The 18,188-nt window shown below is 31.8% G+C and overlaps 1 protein-coding gene across 1 annotated transcript in view; it reads left to right on the forward strand.

Moving 5' to 3' along the window:
- Positions 1-18,188, forward strand: part of Cpsf160 (cleavage and polyadenylation specificity factor subunit 1) — a 273,054-nt gene that overhangs the window by 244,357 nt on the left and 10,509 nt on the right. Inside the window, exons 29-32 of the mRNA XM_085825305.1 lie at positions 5,163-5,246; positions 5,450-5,626; positions 12,378-12,444; positions 12,575-12,784. Coding sequence (XP_085681431.1) covers positions 5,163-5,246; positions 5,450-5,626; positions 12,378-12,444; positions 12,575-12,784 — 538 coding nt within the window. The remainder of the gene's footprint in view (positions 1-5,162; positions 5,247-5,449; positions 5,627-12,377; positions 12,445-12,574; positions 12,785-18,188) is intronic.

The following is an 18,188-nucleotide window of genomic DNA, read 5'->3' on the forward strand; positions in this document are numbered from 1 at the left end:
TAATGGATAAGCATGATGTCACAACACAGTAATAATAAGTTTGTTTTGCTTTAATTTAAATTATATATATTCTCGATAAGCTGCTTTTACTTTTGTAAGGAAAGATATAATTCACATTTTTCTCTCATATTTCGAAAAAAAATTAGTAATATTTCAAACTCCATGAAGTGAATTATTTTTTAAATTACGAAAACCAGGCAACAAAAGCCATGGTACACAACTTCGGAAATGAATAAACAGTGGCTATGTAACATGAAAAATTCTGGAGTTTTGTCCCTTTTATTATCTGATTAACTAAAGAATGATCTTCTGCCATAATGCTTGGCAACATCTCCTTCAACTTTCATGTTAGGCAGGATTTCAAAATCAGATCAGATGTTTTACTTTCATGTTAAAGGCCTACAAAATCTGTTAGCTTTTATGTCTGAAATTGCTGAAATTTTCCTCATTGATTAGGCTTTTCTGATGTGAATTCCATTTTTTCATGTGTGTGCTTAAATATCTGGAATTTTCATGTGTCCAGAATTCAGCATTTAAATAGCTTTCTGGATAGTCGAGCTTGTACTGTATCTATTAAAAAGTTGCTAATCATCAATGGCTGGCTATTTCAATGTGTGTGAGAATAGATGTATTTGAAAACATCATGCTTCAGTTCTCCAGTTACCATCAAACACAACTCCAGGCCATCTTGCACACATAATCAATGAGTACAAAAATTTTAACGCTGTTCTTAGTGTTCTTGTCATCATTAAATATTTTGAAAGAAATTTAATTAAAGTGATTTAAATTTTTTCTCCTAAGGAAGAGAAACCTGTGTCTGTTTTGCCATCAAAACTGGTAGAATTTTATTTGTAAGTCTGTGTTGAAATAAGGTCTCTGTTTTGCCTAATTTTGTTGAAATGAGGTCTCTGTTTTGCCTTTTTTTTTTTTTTTTTTTTTTTTTGCACAATTTGCATTCAATTTTACATTGGTAGTTTTTTTTTCCAACTTACCTCTTTAAGGATTAGTACATAATGGAATTAATTTTGAAAACTAGAAAGTGCTGATGGAATTTTAAAGTTTAGTGAACTATTTATCTAAAATAATGTTTTCAATCTTGATTGTTCTTTGTAGCAAAATGCAAGACAGTTTTGTTCTTAACAGTTATTACTAAACAAGAACTAAATTTACACCCATTTTTAATGATGATGTACTGGAGTAGCTTTTATTGGCACAAAGACACCTTCTTGGCAGTTGCTATGAATAAAACTGTGCTGCTTTTTTTTTTTTCTTAAAGAAAGCAAACATGCCACTATTGTTAACAATCAAGGAATATTGATTAAAATATTATTTTTGTAAGAAGTAAAAAACTAATTTTGTAAAATATATTAGTGTTTTTGCACAATTTGCATTCAAGAATTAGTATTTTTACTTTGAAATATTAAATAAACAGCTCATTATTTAAAACAAACTTTCATTTCTGTATATTTTTGTCATTTAAAAATTATTTCTGTTGTTGAGAAAGTTCTTTCAATTTCTAAGGAAAATTCTTCTGATTTTTGCATTCAGTAAGTTGGGAGGCATTTTGTTCTTTTTCAGGAGGAGTCATCTTAAGAAGGTGGTTGTCATGAAAGTGTTATCTGCTATTTGTTTCAACATTAATAATTTTTGTTAAAATAAATTCCTTGCTGACACCAAAATATATACCTCACTATCATTTGAATATTTTGCAGTAAGAATAATTATGAAAACTGTTTTATTTGGCAATTTAAATTCAATAAATCTAGTGGTACATTTATTAAATGGTTATAATGTATTGAGGATAGTTATGCTGTTAAAATTTGAAATTATATTTCAAAATTTATTGTTTAATATTACTACTGTGAAAACTTATAAGACAACTATAGCTATGTTCTGTATTGCTACTGATTGATTGCCTGTATCTGTAGTAAAAATCGGCCTTAGAGATTTTTTTTTTTTTTCATAATATTTGTTTTTTATGAAATATTTTTATTATTATTTCTGAACTGAACATTATTTATGGGCCTGAAAATAATATAATAAACACTTTCATTCAGTCACAAAGTCAGCAATGAACTCGTGAATTTTTTTAGGGTGGGTACAACCATAAAGTAGCATCTGAAATACTGAGATTGATTTAAGTAACTGTATTTTATCATTTTTAGTGTGGACATCTTTTAAATTTGACATCAGTACTACGTAACCACTAGTATAGGCAGCAGATTTGGTGGATATATAAAGTGTGTTGACATTCAGGAAGTCAGGTTCAGAATAGGACATTTAAGTTGTTGTCATGAGTAAACAGAGTAATTTTTCCGACTTAAAAAAAAAAAAAAAAAGAAAAAAGAAAGAATAATTTTTGAAATAAGGTTGACAGTGTTTCAGAAACTGCACAATTTCAGAACTGTTCACCTGCTGCCGTGAAAAGTGTACCACAAGTAGCAAACTGGCACTACACAAAATAATATCTATGGACACTGAGAAGTACCTTAACCCCTTAAGGACAAGTGCCGGGAGAATGAAGCACAGTAATGGGACCAGACCTGCTGAAATGGATCGTCGCCACCGGCCCACACATTTTCAGCAGTTAGGCCTAATTTTACAAAAAAAATTATATAAAATCAGCATTTTGATAATATGATTTTAATTTTTGAAGTTGCATATTTAATGTGCTTGTTTTTAATGTGTATTAATATAAAGATTATCGCATTAATAGAAATAAATTAAAAAGGCAAAATATTAAAATCATAACTGTACACACAGAAATAAATGCTATAAACATGAACAAAATTTACAAATATTAAATTAAAAAATAATAATAAACAAGAATTACCTGTAGGTAATTAAATTCCAATTTAAAAACTCTGCTGTGTGTGAAATAATTTCAAACAAGGATCGACACACACCTACATTGCATATTTTGCACTCAAAATATGTTGTTTGCTTTTGCTTTTCCTTGGTTTTAGTGCACACAACACATCTTCTCCTACCTTTGTTACCTTCTCCGTCAACGTAAATTTTCGGAAACTGTCTTCCAGTTAGATGGAAAGGTCGAGTGTCCGGTGATTTTGGACAAATTTTTAAGTTTTTAAGTTAGGTCTCTTAGCAATGGCTAACGGAATGAAACTGAATATAACTGCTAATATTAAAAAACTGCCTGTTTTTCTAAATCAGAAACAGTGTCCACACTGACCGGAAAGTGATCAAGGAAAGACCTCCACTGGCAGGATATCCGTTACTGATCACGTCAATATACATATTATATATAATTGCATTATATGTAAAGTAACCAAAGTATATAATGCCTGTGTCAGTATATATAATGACCTATTAAATCGAGTAAGGGGGGTAAAAAAAAAGCTGGCTCTTTCCTGAAAAATGCGAGTGAGTAAAACGCATTACACATCAAGAAAGCTGAGTCTTTCCCCTTCTGTAATAATGTTGCATTGTTACTTTTTAATTAAACAAGAAAGCTTATGTTAAGTTTAAAAAAAAAAAAAAAAAAAAAACGAAAGGAAATAAAAGAAAAAAAATCCTAACGAAATAAACAAAAATGCCTGTGCCCCTTTAATTCACAAGCACACTTATAAAGAGCCGTGATTCCAAGTTTCTTTATTTCAATAAATCTATCAAAACGAGAAGCACAAAGCAGAAACTAATGCCAGTATATGAAGGTCAAATGCCGTATGAACCAACCCATATGAAAACAGTTACCACTTATCTCCATCTACTGACTTTTAAAAATTCAAATAAATTGTTCCGTTTTAATGTTACGTATACGTGGCGCTGGGCTGGTAAGAGCAGAATTGTTGCGTCGCATATCTGGGACGCTGGGCTGGTAGGAGCAGAATCGTTTCGTCATGTATACGGGACGCTGGGCTGGTAGGAGTGGAATCGTTGCATCGCGTATATGTGATGCTGGTCCTGAACGAGTTAAGTTTTAAGTGAATAAGGTAAACAGCAGTTTGAAGTGGTGCATTCAGGGTATTAGACATGCTAGAATGTAGCAGTTTGAGTCAAATAACCCATAGAGCTACCACAGTTGTGTCTGAAATTATGGTTATTCTGAGAACTTTGCTGCTTATGGGTTTTGCAGTAGACAGATAGGGGAATACCTGTGCTCAAAAGTGTTCAATAGGAAAACAGGCTGCAATTTACAATGCAGCACCAGTTATGGACTTCCACTGATTGCTTGCCTTCTTGGGTGGATCACATGTTATGCTTTATTGGATTGGGACACTACCACATACAGCAAGAAATACTGCAGAACATGCACCCTCAACCATTAGTACATGAATACAAGCTGGAAGAAGCAAGGTTACAATCTGAAAAATGTTTTTTATGGCTTCTCTGGATACATTCATCATTGTGGGTTATGTAGTGATGTATGCTTCGTTCCTTGCAGACCATACATACAAGTATTTTTCTTTTTCTTTCTTCCCCCCCCCCCCCCCCGTCTTGGAAATGATAGTATCTTCTGACATCACGCTGTGATGTAGCTAGGAATGTGCTATTTACTAGCCTTCCCTGGCCCCCAGAGCCAGATTTAGACTTAATAAGGCCCTAAACTACTTGAGGTATGGGGCTCTTTATAAGTGTTTTATAATATATTTTAATACTATTTATACTATATTTTAATTTTTTGGGTTGCCCTAAGCTATAGTTTGTGTAGCTTATAGGTAAATCTGGCCCTGCTGGGCCTGAGTACTCCACTTTAAGTCACTTCATGTCCTCCACTTTAAATCCACTTCTTCACCACCACTTCAAGTCCTCCACTTTAAATCCAGTCCAGGTATATGGGACCCCCACCACCATTTTCTTTTTTCTACAAATGCCCTGTCATGCACTCTCAAGTGGCAATTAACTGCACTGCAGTCAGCAGGGTTTCATATCCCTATGAACATTTTCCAGAACCTTACCGAGTCCCTTCAGACTATCCAGTTACTGTTCAGGCTACTTATGATGGTTATTCTGAGAATTAACAGGTAGTCATGTTACTGTGACTCAACTGTGTATGTAGCACTGGTGTTAAATTTATTTTGTGAAGCAACAAGCATTTATATGTTTTTATATACTTTTGAGATTATTTTCATGATGATTTTTTACAAATTTTTTCATTATAACTGCAAATTCTTAATTCTGTAAATTTATGACTATTTTAGCTGGTTTACAGTAAAGAACAAAAAGGTCCCATCACTGCTATATGCCAAGTTTCAGGCTTCCTTTTAAGTGCAATTGGTCAAAAGGTAAGTGACAGTAAATATTTTTTTGTTGCAACTGAAGAAAGAGACTGCACATACTTTTTTTTTTTAAATTTTGATTATATTGCAAGTTGCATGTAATTAAAATAATTAAATTTTAAAAGTTTTGATTTCTTTTATAAATTGAGATTGAAATATATATATATATATAATTGTAGAAATTAATATAATATAAATTTTTCTTTCAGATTTATATTTGGCAGCTAAAAGATAATGATCTGATTGGTGTTGCTTTTATAGACACGCACATCTATATTCATTCTGCTATTTCTTTAAAAAATTTAATAATTGTTGCTGATGTTTATAAATCCATCTCATTACTACGTTATCAGGAAAACAGCAGAACACTATCACTTGTGAGCAGAGTAAGCACTTTTTTAATTGAATTCAAACTTCTTTTCGAAGTTACGAAAATCGAAGTTTTCACATAGGCTGAAAAATTCAGTTACAAAATTCTAAGAATTACCATTTTTTATTGGGTGTAATAAAATTGATATTCACAACTTTACAGGATAATAGAACATGTGAAGTAGCCGTTTTTGTAATACGGTGCATGACAGAATGGGAATTTTGAATTCAGAAACACAGTGTGAAAAACAAAGAAAAGGAAAGAAAAGTAATTTAATTGTGGACAAGGTGTTTGATAGTTACAAGAATTGTTCAAATGAATGACCAATACCTGCAATATGTGCATTCCAATAATGACAGGTCTCATTGAAATGATTAAAATAACTTTATGAAATCTTATCTCCGTTCTTTATACTTACTGTGTTTTTATATTCACATTGTATTATGAAAATTGTTTCTTTTGTCATATTCTATCATGCCTTAAATATGTGATCATCATTTCTGTTATACTCTGCATGTATGTGTGTATATACAACTGAAAATTGAAGTGAATTAAAAAAGTGCAGGGAATGTTACTTGCCATAAGAAACGGAATAAAATAAACCTTAATTTAGATCCAAATAATGCATACGATTATGAATAAGTTAAACTATGTGATATTTCTGAGTTGCTGGGAATGTACACACAAAAATAACTGTTATGAGGGGGAAAAGGATTATTCGTCTTCTATTTTATTCTTTACTTTTGCATATTTTAGTTTATCATTTTTCTACATTTGCTTCGTGTTCTAATGGTTATTCTACTGTCAGCCTATATTAGTATGTTTTTTTTTTTTTTTTTTTTTTTTTTTAAGCAACACAAAAATATCAGGTAGTTTAACTTATTCACTTGCATCATTTTGAAATAAATTAATTTTTATGTACCCTTAACTGAAATATACAAATTTGCATGCTTAAGTTAAGAACAAGCATTTAATAATACTGGTTTCCTTCACCTGGAACCAGTTTGACAATTATAATAATTTATAACTAAATAACTTATATAAAAACAATAATAATATATAAACATGTCAATACAGTGAAACCTTGAGATATGAGTTTTTATTCATTCAAGCATTGAGCTTATATAGCGAACTTCTGGTATCTAGAAACAAACTTCTCCATTGAAAATAATGGAAATCCAGTTAATCTGTTCCGCACCTCCAAAAATATCAACATAAAAGTCTTTTTTTCTAATAAATGATACTGGTAAATAATATAACCGTAGTTTACCTTTATGATAGCTTCTGACATTGACCTTTTAACTGCTTCTCGTTAATCCATGCCAACAACAGTTTCTCATCATCTTCTAGGAGTTTTGGTTGGTGCTTGGAAGCAACGGTAACTCCTTTGGCTACATCAAGTTTTTTAATCTCTTCCTGCTTCTCTAGAATAATGCAAATTCTTGATGTCGGTTAAGTCTTTACCAAGTCCATCACGCTTACACCATGCTTGTTTATCTATGCATTCTTTCTTAATTTCAATGACCATGGCTTCCTTAATTTTCTTTGCAGCACTATCACAGGCAACAATCTTGTTGGAAGCATTGTGAAATAATTATTTTAATGTTAAATATAATAAACAATTGACTCACAAGTGCACAAACATGTAGATCAAAGAACACCGAGTGATCTGACAAGGTGACTCTGAGTTGAGCCGGATGAGGGAATGGCGACACGCATACAAGCAGCCTGGCTCATTGCTCGTTACTCGAGTCTATGCTTGTATTTCGAGACAAAATTTTGTGCTCATACTTTCCTCGTATCTCGAAATTCTCTTATATAGAGGTTCAACTGTAAAAAGTAAAATACATGACAAAATGCGAAAATTTAGCATTCACACTTTTGCAGCTTTGTTTTAAATATTTGCACCACTTCTGGCCTTAGGAGTGGCCAGTGCCATTATAGGCCCGCCATTGGAGGTGAAAAAATTTAAGTATTTCATTTTGTCCTGTATTTTACTTTTAATTCACTGTATTTTTAAAGCTGTAGCTTCACATCTTCATGTCAATTTTGATCTTTTCATTTATATCAATGCTTTTTAAACTTTGGTTCTTTGGTACAAGATCTAGTACAAAGTCCGTAATCCGGACTCGTCGGGACTTTGGTGATTCCAGATTAAGGGTTTTTCCGGATTATAGATCATCAATTTAAATGGTAAAATGGTATGCAGAAATTATGCAATTAAAAATATGAAATCGTAATTTATGAAATAGAGAACAATTATGATCTAAAGGGTATCAAAATTTACAAAAAAAAAGCTTAATATTTATTTATATACTTTATTAAACATTTCTTTCAATGTAAGTTGTTTAAGATGCTTTCACAAAAAATTAAAAAAGTTCCTTTTTCTTGTGTCATATATAGTAGACTTTCCAATGCCATACTTCTCACATAATTTTGAGACGCATAGGCCTTTATCCATTTTTTGTAGCAATTCCACTTTTTGTTTAATGGACATCGAAACATGCTTTCGCTTTGTAGATCCTTTGGCAGCTCCAGAATTGGAAACTCTTTTTGGCATAATCGAAAGTTCAAGCTTAATTTTTATAAAATTGTTCTAACAGTCTGCAAAAAATAATAAGCCAGATTCAATTAGAAGATTAAAGAACAGCGCAATCTGCAACATTAACTGAAATGCCTTAAATAATTTTAACCTAGCTTATACCGTCCATTATACATTAATGGATGCATTATGCGTTTATGCATGCGCATAAAGTTTGTTGCTTTGAGGTCCGGATTATAGATCATTATGGATGTCCGGATTACAGACTTTGTACTGTAGTATATTTGTTTCATATTAAATGTGTAAACAAAAAAGTAATAAATTTAAAACCAAAAGAACAAGGAAATGAAATATAAAACCAGTACAATTCCTTAACCCTTTCAGGACGGTGCCCCATATATGCATTCCCTAAGAACGTCTCTTACAGCTGGGTGTCCCATCCACGCATCACTAGAGATTGCATTCAGAGGACGGGTGATGCGTATACGCATTTTAAGCTGGAAAATTTTTCTGAAGGTCACTAGATGGCATCCTATGGCCATTACTTTTGCAATGAACACAGTTTTAGGTTCTTGACCTTGAGTTTGATATATTCTGCCTGACTTGGTATTTTACTCATCAACTGTTGCGAGGGTGGGGAGGGGAGGGAAAGCATAAACAGAGGTGGGCTCTTTAAATCGCTCCATGCTAATATAAACATTCGCGTGTCCTGGTGTATATCTAATTCGTTTTTTATTTTATTTTTTCCCCTACTATAGGGAAGTCTTTTACAGTCTTTTTAAGGTTACTTATGTGGAGTTCTGTTACGTTTTGCATTGAATTCAGATATGTTTCCGTTTCTTCTCTTTTTATTTCGGAAAGCCTCACCTCCAGTCTATTATGGCCGGAAGGCGCTATTTATCAAAGGAAGAATACCCTCATATGGTTAATGAACCACTTTCTAATGCAGATCAGAGTAATTATTCATTTTCTAAAGAGTTAGAAAGTGATACTTTTTCTAAGGGTTGGAAAGTGATACTTCTCTGTGCTTTGAGATTTACCACACTCAGTCTTCATTTTAAATTTTGTTACTTCTTACTGTAAATAGTCTTTATTATGTTGTTTTATTAATTTTAAGCTTTATTGATGGATTTTATCAATTAAAACTTTGGAATAATTTGAATAGCACTTAAGAAATTTATTTAACGAGATAAGCAATTTTTTAAGTATATTTTCATGTAAAATAAAGAAAAAATTGTTATCAAGTACTAATTTTAACTTATATAAGAGCTCAAATAATAATCTAAAATGATACCAAAAATTACGATGCTAGAAGTGAAACTTTTTTTTTATAAAATTAGGCTTAGCTATGCAAAACCTCCATCCTGTTCGATGACTGCCTTCGATTCCCTTCCGTCCCGCACGAGCATCTTAAACAAAGGTGCACCAGTGTAAAAGGGTTAATCTCCTAATAAAAATGAAAAAGGACCCTATCATGTCAGTGTATTTAACCTTTTCGCGATGGTGCACCTTTGTTTAAGACGCTCGTGCGGGACGTGCACCTTTGTTTAAGACTCATGTGGGACGGAAGGGAATCGAAGGCAGTCACCGTACGAACCGACGAAGGTTTTGCATCGCTAAGCCTAATATAACAAAAATCAGAAAAACAAAAGTTTCGCTTCTAGCATTGTAATTTTTTGTATCATTTTAGATTATTACTTGAGCTCTTATATATGTTAAAATTAGCCCTTAAAACATTTTTTTTCTTTATTTTACATGAAAATATACTTAAAAAATTGCTTATCTTCTAAAATAATTTTCGGAAGCGCTATTCAAATTATGCCAAAGTTTTAATTGATAAAAATCCATCAATAAAGTTTAAAATTAATAAAAAGAACACAATAAAGACTATTTACAGTAAGAAGTAACAAAATTTAAAATGAAAACGAGTGTGGTAAATCTTGAAGCACAGAGAAGTATCACTTTGTAACTCTTAGAAAAAGTATCGCCTTTTTAACTCTTTAGAAAATGAATCAGTACTCTCATTTGCGTTAGTAAATGGTTCACTAACCATACTAGGGTATTCTTCCTCTGATAAATAGCGCCTTCCCGCCATAATAGACTGGAGGTGAGGCTTTCCTAAATAAAAAAAGAAGGAACGGAAATATATCTGAAGGCAATGAACAACTTAAAAAAAACTCCGCAGATAACCCTAAAAGACCGTACATAGTAGAGGAAAAAAATAGAATGAAAAAAGGAATTGGATATAAATCAGATACGAGAACGTTTTCATTAGCACGCAGCGATTTAAAGAGCCCACCTCTGTTTACGCTTTCCCTCCACCCCACGCCCCACCCTCGAACAGCTGATGAGTAAAATACCAAAGTCAAGCAGAATATATCAAACTCAAGGTCAGGAACCTAAAACTGTGTTCATTTCAAAAGTAATGGACACAGGATATCATCTAGTGGCCTTCAGAAAAATGTTCCATCTTAAAATGCGTATACGCATCAACCGTCCTCTGAATGCAATCTTTACTGATGCGTAGATGGGACGCCCGGCTGTAAGAGATGTTCTTAAGGAATGCGTATATGGGATGCCCGTCCTGAAAGGGTTAAACCAGGAAAAACTCTGAAAACAATAGAAATACAGGAAAATATGTAAAAAAGATAAGGAGAAAGAATAAAATCACAATCTGTTTCAGCGTTATCAAGAGGAGGCCGATCAGATTCTGATTGAAGTCAACTTCCTAGAAAAACTACCGTGTTTCTGTTCACTCAAAATTAGCTGGAGTTTAAATTATTTAATCACTTATAGGTCATCCAAAAATTTTGAATGCCTCCTTTACACAGCCACTTTACTTTCAGTAATGCATAAATACAAATTTAAATGAAATTAATTCAATTTTTCTAATAAAGCAAAAGATATATATAATTACTAATATTAAAATTAAAAATAAAAGCGAATTAATTTACAAAATCTAGAGAATTCAAGTAATATTTATAAAATTAACTCAGAACAAAATTTGTTAACTTATCTGTTTGAAGAAGAAAGAAAACTGATTCAAAATGGGAAAACTAATGCCTAGGTTTGCCTGTTTGATGCTATTGACAAAAAAAATTGGTGCTACTGGCTATTGCCAATTTAGGGATTGTACTGGTTTTGTATTTCATTTCTTTCATGCCTTTGTAATTTTGGTTCTAAATGTATTACATTTTTGTCTATAATTTATAGAGACATTAGGCATTTTGGAAGCTAGAAACGTGAAAAATGAGCAATGCCTTCGCCTGGACTCGAACTACGAACCTCTCAAATATGCTTTGAGTGTGCTGACCACTACACTACAAAGGCATGCTAAGAAGGTGGGAGAAATACCTTATATACTCCACCTTTTTTTAAAGAGTGACTAGGGATTAGGGGACCCAATCGCCAAATCCTTGTGTTGGAGAATCATCATCCACCACCTTTTTTATTTCGGGCACCACTGTAGAGACATTAGGTATTTTGGAAGCTGGAAACGTGAAAAATGAGCAACGCCTTCACTGGGACTTAAACCATGGACCTCTCAAATATGCGGTGAGCATGCTGACCACTACACTACAAAGCCATGCTTAGAAGGCGGGAGAAATACCGTATAATTAATTAATATTTCAACAGCATTTTGCACAGAAATGATTTGGGATATTTTCATTGTAAAAAATTTCAGTAATATTGTATTAAATGTGTATATATTAATGTGCTTTTCCTTTTTTATACAAAGAAAATATCCTACTTTGAAGTCTTTTGATAATTCTTTTTTGAATGAAAATTTTATCTTCAAAATGATTAAACTTGTAACTCACTCAGTGCTATCAATAAAAAGAGTGCTCTTAAATAGTCATTAATAAGTTTATAATGATTAAAATCTCAATTAAATGTACATTTTGCTTCTTTTTGTGAATTCTCTTGAATAATAATAATAAAAAATACAGTATTATAAACATTACATTAATTTTTAGTAACCTTTAGAAATTTTACTATAATGAATTTTATGTAATTAAAACATGGTATTTGAACCAAAGAGTTATGACTCTAGTGTAATTACAGTTTAACCTGAATCAACTGTATAAAATTTTAGTGTTTCTAGTATGCATTTTGTAGCAAAATTAGCTAAATGAATTCAGCTAAAATGAATCCTATAATTTATATTGAGATATTTTGAATTTATATTGTTGTATTTTATTGATGAATACTTTATTCTTTGCAGGATGTAAAACCATTGGAAGTTTATGGCATTGAATTCCTCATAGATAATTCTCAAGTTGGTTTCCTAGGTAAAATATAAAACTTACTTAGAAAGACTATTCTCAGATCTGTATGAATTAATATATTTATTTAAATTATAGCATTTCTTAAGACTGTAACTTTACTTTTTTTAAACAAAATTAAAATTGTGCATTTCAGTGTCTGATGTTGAGAAAAATTTAGTTCTCTTCATGTACTGCCCTGAAGCCAGAGAAAGTTTTGGCGGATCAAAGCTTCTTCGTAAAGCAGACATTCACATCGGATATCACATTAACACATTCTTTCGAATTCGCTGTCGTTTGGGTGAGATAGCCAATTACGATAGGCGACAAGCTTCCATTCTGGAAAAGAGACATGTTACAATGTTTGGTAAGGCATGCTGTTATTTTTATTATTATTATTATTTATTTATTTTTAGCTTTATTTATCTGATTTCTTTAGCAGACAGAAATTTATGTAAAATTTATGTAAAAATAATTTTTTTGTAAAGAATTAGTTTTAAGTTTCATAGGAACCTTTTTAAAATGAAGAGACAAATCTATTATACTAAGATTATTTTTATCTGTTTAGAATATGTTTTAATTATTAATATATAAAAAAGCTATTGAGGATAGGAATAAACTGACAGCAATGATATGCAAATCAACTTAAAATGTTTTGTGTCCAGCACCAGCACACTTCTATATGTGCTCCTTTCATAGGACAGAAAACTCAAGACGATAGTTGAATTCTTGCTATATACAGTTTAGCAATTATGTATCCATGGTAGTTATCATGTGGGTTAATTGTGATTTTTGGGTCATTAACGCTCATCACTTTTGTCTAACAAAATAATATCTTTTGCACATCCCCTAGTAGAATATATATGATCTAAGATACTTTCCATTTTTAAGAACCTCCCCCCCCCCCATTATCGTTTCAAGAAGGGGGATCTTTTTGGTAATGTGTTCCAAAGTTTGTCATTGATTTTGTTTCCAAAATCGAGCACACAGTTTGAGTTCCTTCTATGGAGTTGCCATTTCTTTAGTTAAGGTAAATTTTGCTTGGTAGTGCCATTTGTGAACCCACTTATTATATGGTAAAAAAGAAAGGAACTTTTTGAATTTATGTTTCTATCACTGCTATCAGTTTATTTGTATCTTCGACAGCTTCTATAATTGAAATGTATCGCAGAGTTTGCATACATCCTGTGTATAAACTTACATTTCTCTCTAAAAATGGATATAATGCCAAAATAATATTTATATAAAACAAATTAAATTTATTATGCAATTTTAAACTAAAATTTTATGTGAAATTTAAATAAATTTATCTAATGTCATAATCATGAAATAACGAAATATCATCATCTTAAAATATTATTCATAGTTCTAGGGTCTAGCATGCTCTAATTTACACTAAACATTTCACAGATATTTAAGAAATTATATTGTGGTTCCAATAAATAAATGCATAAAATATTTTAGATTAGTTTTCTCAAATTTAATTTTTATTATTATATTTTACATGTATAAGATGTCAATAATTTCTATATCATCCCTAAAATTATTATGAGCTTGTCATCAAAATTTTTCTGCATTTAAACAGAAAATACTAATAATTATATATGTTTACATAGAGACTTAATAAAAATGTCATTTTGAGATAAGCACTTCAAAAAATGTTTGAATTTATTGCTCTTGCTTCCATAAACCAAAACAGTTAAAATTCATCATATATATATATATATTATTGCTTCCTCCTTTTACTGATATATATATGCTTTTTACTATTACAAGAACAGCACATGATGCCAGAGTTATCAATGTTATCCAACTCTCCAATAATTACCAAAAAACCTAAAGTAAATGTATCTGCAAAAGTTTAGCACTTCAGTAAAACTCTAAATACAGTCAAAAGTCGTTAATTCAGACACCCATAATCCGGAATGATCTATAATCCGGACCTCAAAGCTACAAACTTTCTGCGCATGCGCCGCGTTCACGCGTGCGCACAGGCATTTACGAGAGCGCGTAAGACTCTTACGGCTGCGAATATGTTTGTGCGCATGCGCGTTTAATGTGTAACGGAGTTATACGCTAAGCTAAAGTTATCTAATTCAGTTAATGTTGCAGATTGCGTTGTTCCTTAATCTTCGAATTGGATCCGGCTTATTATTTTTTGCAGACTGTTAGAGCAATTTTATAAAAGTAAGCTTGAACTTTCGATTATGTCAAATAGAATTTCCGATATATATTTACTACAAAGCGAAAGTATGTTTTGAAATCCGAAATCTGTTTATCAATTTCACGCTGCTCTGCAGCAGAGGGGGGGGGCAGAAACGTCATTATTAGATTATGATAGATTAGAAAGATTATGTCAACTAGAATTTCCGATATATATTTACTAATATGTAATTTGTACCTACAAAGCGAAAGTATGTTTTGAAATCCGAAATTTGTTTATCAATTTCACGCTGCGGATTGGAAGTTGATCTCTCAGCACTATCCTTATCTTCAGGGCAGATGTTTTTATTTTATTTGGTTTATAATTCCGTACTAAGTGTAGTATTTCATTTCGAAGTACTCCGTCTTTGATATGATTTAAATCAAGTTCCTCGTCATTATAATTCGCTTCCGATAGGGAAGAAAGTGACCCAGAGGTTATTGAAAACGAAAACATTTCGATTGACAAATTAGTCGGTATTCTCAACACAGCAATTATAGGACTTGAACAGCGGAACTTTGTAACTAAACAAGAAATTATGTCTGTTTATAGAATTAAAGAGAAAATATTATCACATAAAATGAAGCAACTTAAACAACTTACATTGAAAGAAATGTTTAATAAAGTAAACAAATAAATATTAAGCTCTTTTTTTTTTTTTTTTTTTTTTTTTTTTTGTAAATTTTGATACACTTTTGATCATAATTGTTCTTTATTTCATAAATTACGGTTTCATGTTTTTAATTTTAAAATTTCTGCATGCCTTCTTACCAGATTTAAACTGATAATCTATAATCCGGAAAAATCGATAATCCGGAATCGCCGAAGTCCCGACGAGTCCGGATTAACGACTTTTGACTGTACTATTCATGCTATTTTAATTCATCCATTAGTTGTAATTCTCCATAACATGATTAGTACAGTACAAAGTCTGTAATCCGGACTCGTAGGGACTTTGGCGATTCCGGATTAGGGGTTTTACCGAATTATAGATCATCAATTCAGAAGTCAAACAACAAAAATCAGCATTATATTTACAAAATTTTTACAGGACTAGTTTCTATGGTTTTACCGAACCACCATCCTCAGCTGCAAAACCGCAAATGAACAAGATAGGAAATAATGATTAGATAAGATAAGAAAGACTGGACAAGAATAAGCAAGTGGTGCCATCTGTTGGTGAAACCAGAACTAAAACTTAAAACATTCATTTATCCCATCTATTGCGAATTGTGCCAGATTATATGCTCTTCCCAAAATTCATAAAAGTGGTACTCCTTTCCAACCTATTGTATCAAATTTAGGTACTGCCTCGTATCCAGTAGCTAAATATTTAGTGTCTAGATTTTCAACTGTATTAGACAATAACATTTACACCATAAAAAATTCAATAGAGTTTGTAAAAAAGGTTAAAAACATTTCTACTAGAAATTTACTCATGGTTTCTTTTGATGTAAAATCATTATTCACCAATGTCCCAGTGGAGGGTGCATTAAGATGTCTAGAAACCAGACTTCGCGAATTTCATTTCTCTTGCATCGAAATTGATGAGCTAATTTCTCTCACTCAACTCTGTTTGAAACAAACACATTTTGTTTTCCAAAATAAATATTACAAGCAAACTGAGGGATTAGCCATGGGAAGCTCCCTCAGTCCCATCCTGGCTGATATCTACATGCATTATTATGAATCAAAATTGTTTGAAACTGTAAACTTCCCGGCATGGTTCCGCTACGTAGACGATACTTTTACTCTGTTTGAAGGTAATAAAGATGATTTAAATAGAGTTCTTTCAACAATGAATTCTATTGATCCTGCTATTCAGTTCACTTTTGAACTTGAGACTTGCAATTCTCTTCCGTTTCTCGACATTCTGGTCACACGTAACACATCCAACTTCAGTACTACGGTTTACCGTCAACCTTCATCGGTTTGCCTTCCACCACACTTCAAATCATGTTCAACGCGCGCATACGTAAAGCATACATTGCGCATAGTCGAAATTAGAAAATTGCAACCAGAAAACTATTTGATATGTATTTGTGATATTTATAATAGCGAGGAAATTGATTTAAAAAAACTATTGAGGATATGAATAAACTGATAGCAATGATGTGCAAATCAACTCAAAATGTTTTGTGTCCTTCACCAGCACACTTCTATATGTGCTCCTTTCATAGGACAGAAAACTCAAGATGATAGTTGAATTCTTGCTATATACAGTTTAGCATCTATGTATCCATTGTAGTTATCATGTGGGTTAATTGTAATTTTTAAGTCATTAACGCCCATCACTTTTGTCTATCAAAATAATATCTTTCGCACCTCTCTAGTAGAATATATATGATCTAAGATATCATATCAAAGACGTAGTACATCCAGATGAAGTACTACATTTAGTAAGGAATTATAAGCCGAATAAAATAAAAACATCTTCCCTGAAGATGAGAATAGTACTGACAGATCAACTTCCAGTTCATTGCAAGCCACGGCTTCCCCCCCCCCCAATGCTTGGACTTAAACGACACTTAAAACCTGGTGAATCCCTTTCCAAATATTTAATTGCCCATGCGTGAAATAGCCAGTCGCGGTTCTGTTGATGATTCATCAATTCTTGATTATGTAATCAATGAGATACCAGATCAGAGTAGTAACAAAATTATTTTGTATAGGTGTAAAACTATTTCTGAATAAGTGAAATAAAAAATTTATGAGAAAATCCGCGTTCAAGATATGAAGAATAAAGGTTATTCAAGTACTAACACACAAAATAAAGCACGCGCTATACCTAACGAGAGCACAGAACCAAGGTTTTATGACTGTGGAAGTATAGGATGTGTAATGTATGTGCATTCTTTACGTGCATGCGTAAAGCATACAAAAAAAAAAAAAAAAAAGTTTGTGGCTTTAAGGTCCGGATCATAGATCATTCCGGATAATGGACATCCGGATTACGGACTTTGTACTGTAACATATAATTTTGCAGATGACGAATTCTAAGTTCAAATATAGCCGGCAGCAATGTTCTGTTTTTACCAGTAGTATTAACTCTTTTAACGTTATGTTATTTTAAGAGAAAATGTATTTATGATAAATATATTGAATAAAATAATGTAAAAAAAATTAACCTTTTATCGATATTCAGTCTCATCAATCTCACAGTTTTTCTTAACAATATAAGGGTTTGAATAATAATGTCTAAAAATTTGGAACATTTATGGTTTAAAAGGTCTATATTTTTTGGAGAAGTCTCAGACACAGCTTCAAAAAGAGTAAGGAAAAGAAAAGAATTTCAATAGCATTTAACTGTAAAATAATATGATACAAATTTTCTCTCCTTATCAGACAAAAAATTGAAAAATAGCTCACAGAATTTGCAAAAATTTTCTATTTTAAAATTGATATTTTCAAGCTTTCTGAATTCTTATACATTTCCTGCAGCTTAAGGCATGGGATGTATTTTCTTACTGAGAATGCAATAGCATTTTTCTTATTGTTCTATATAAATATGTATATATAGGATTACAATTTTTTTTAACTTATATATTTGTTCGTGGATTTTGATACT

This window comes from Stegodyphus dumicola, chromosome 10 (assembly GCF_044657685.1).
Source record: "Stegodyphus dumicola isolate Sdum_Otavi_A_Nest chromosome 10, ASM4465768v1".
NCBI lineage: Eukaryota > Metazoa > Arthropoda > Arachnida > Araneae > Eresidae > Stegodyphus > Stegodyphus dumicola.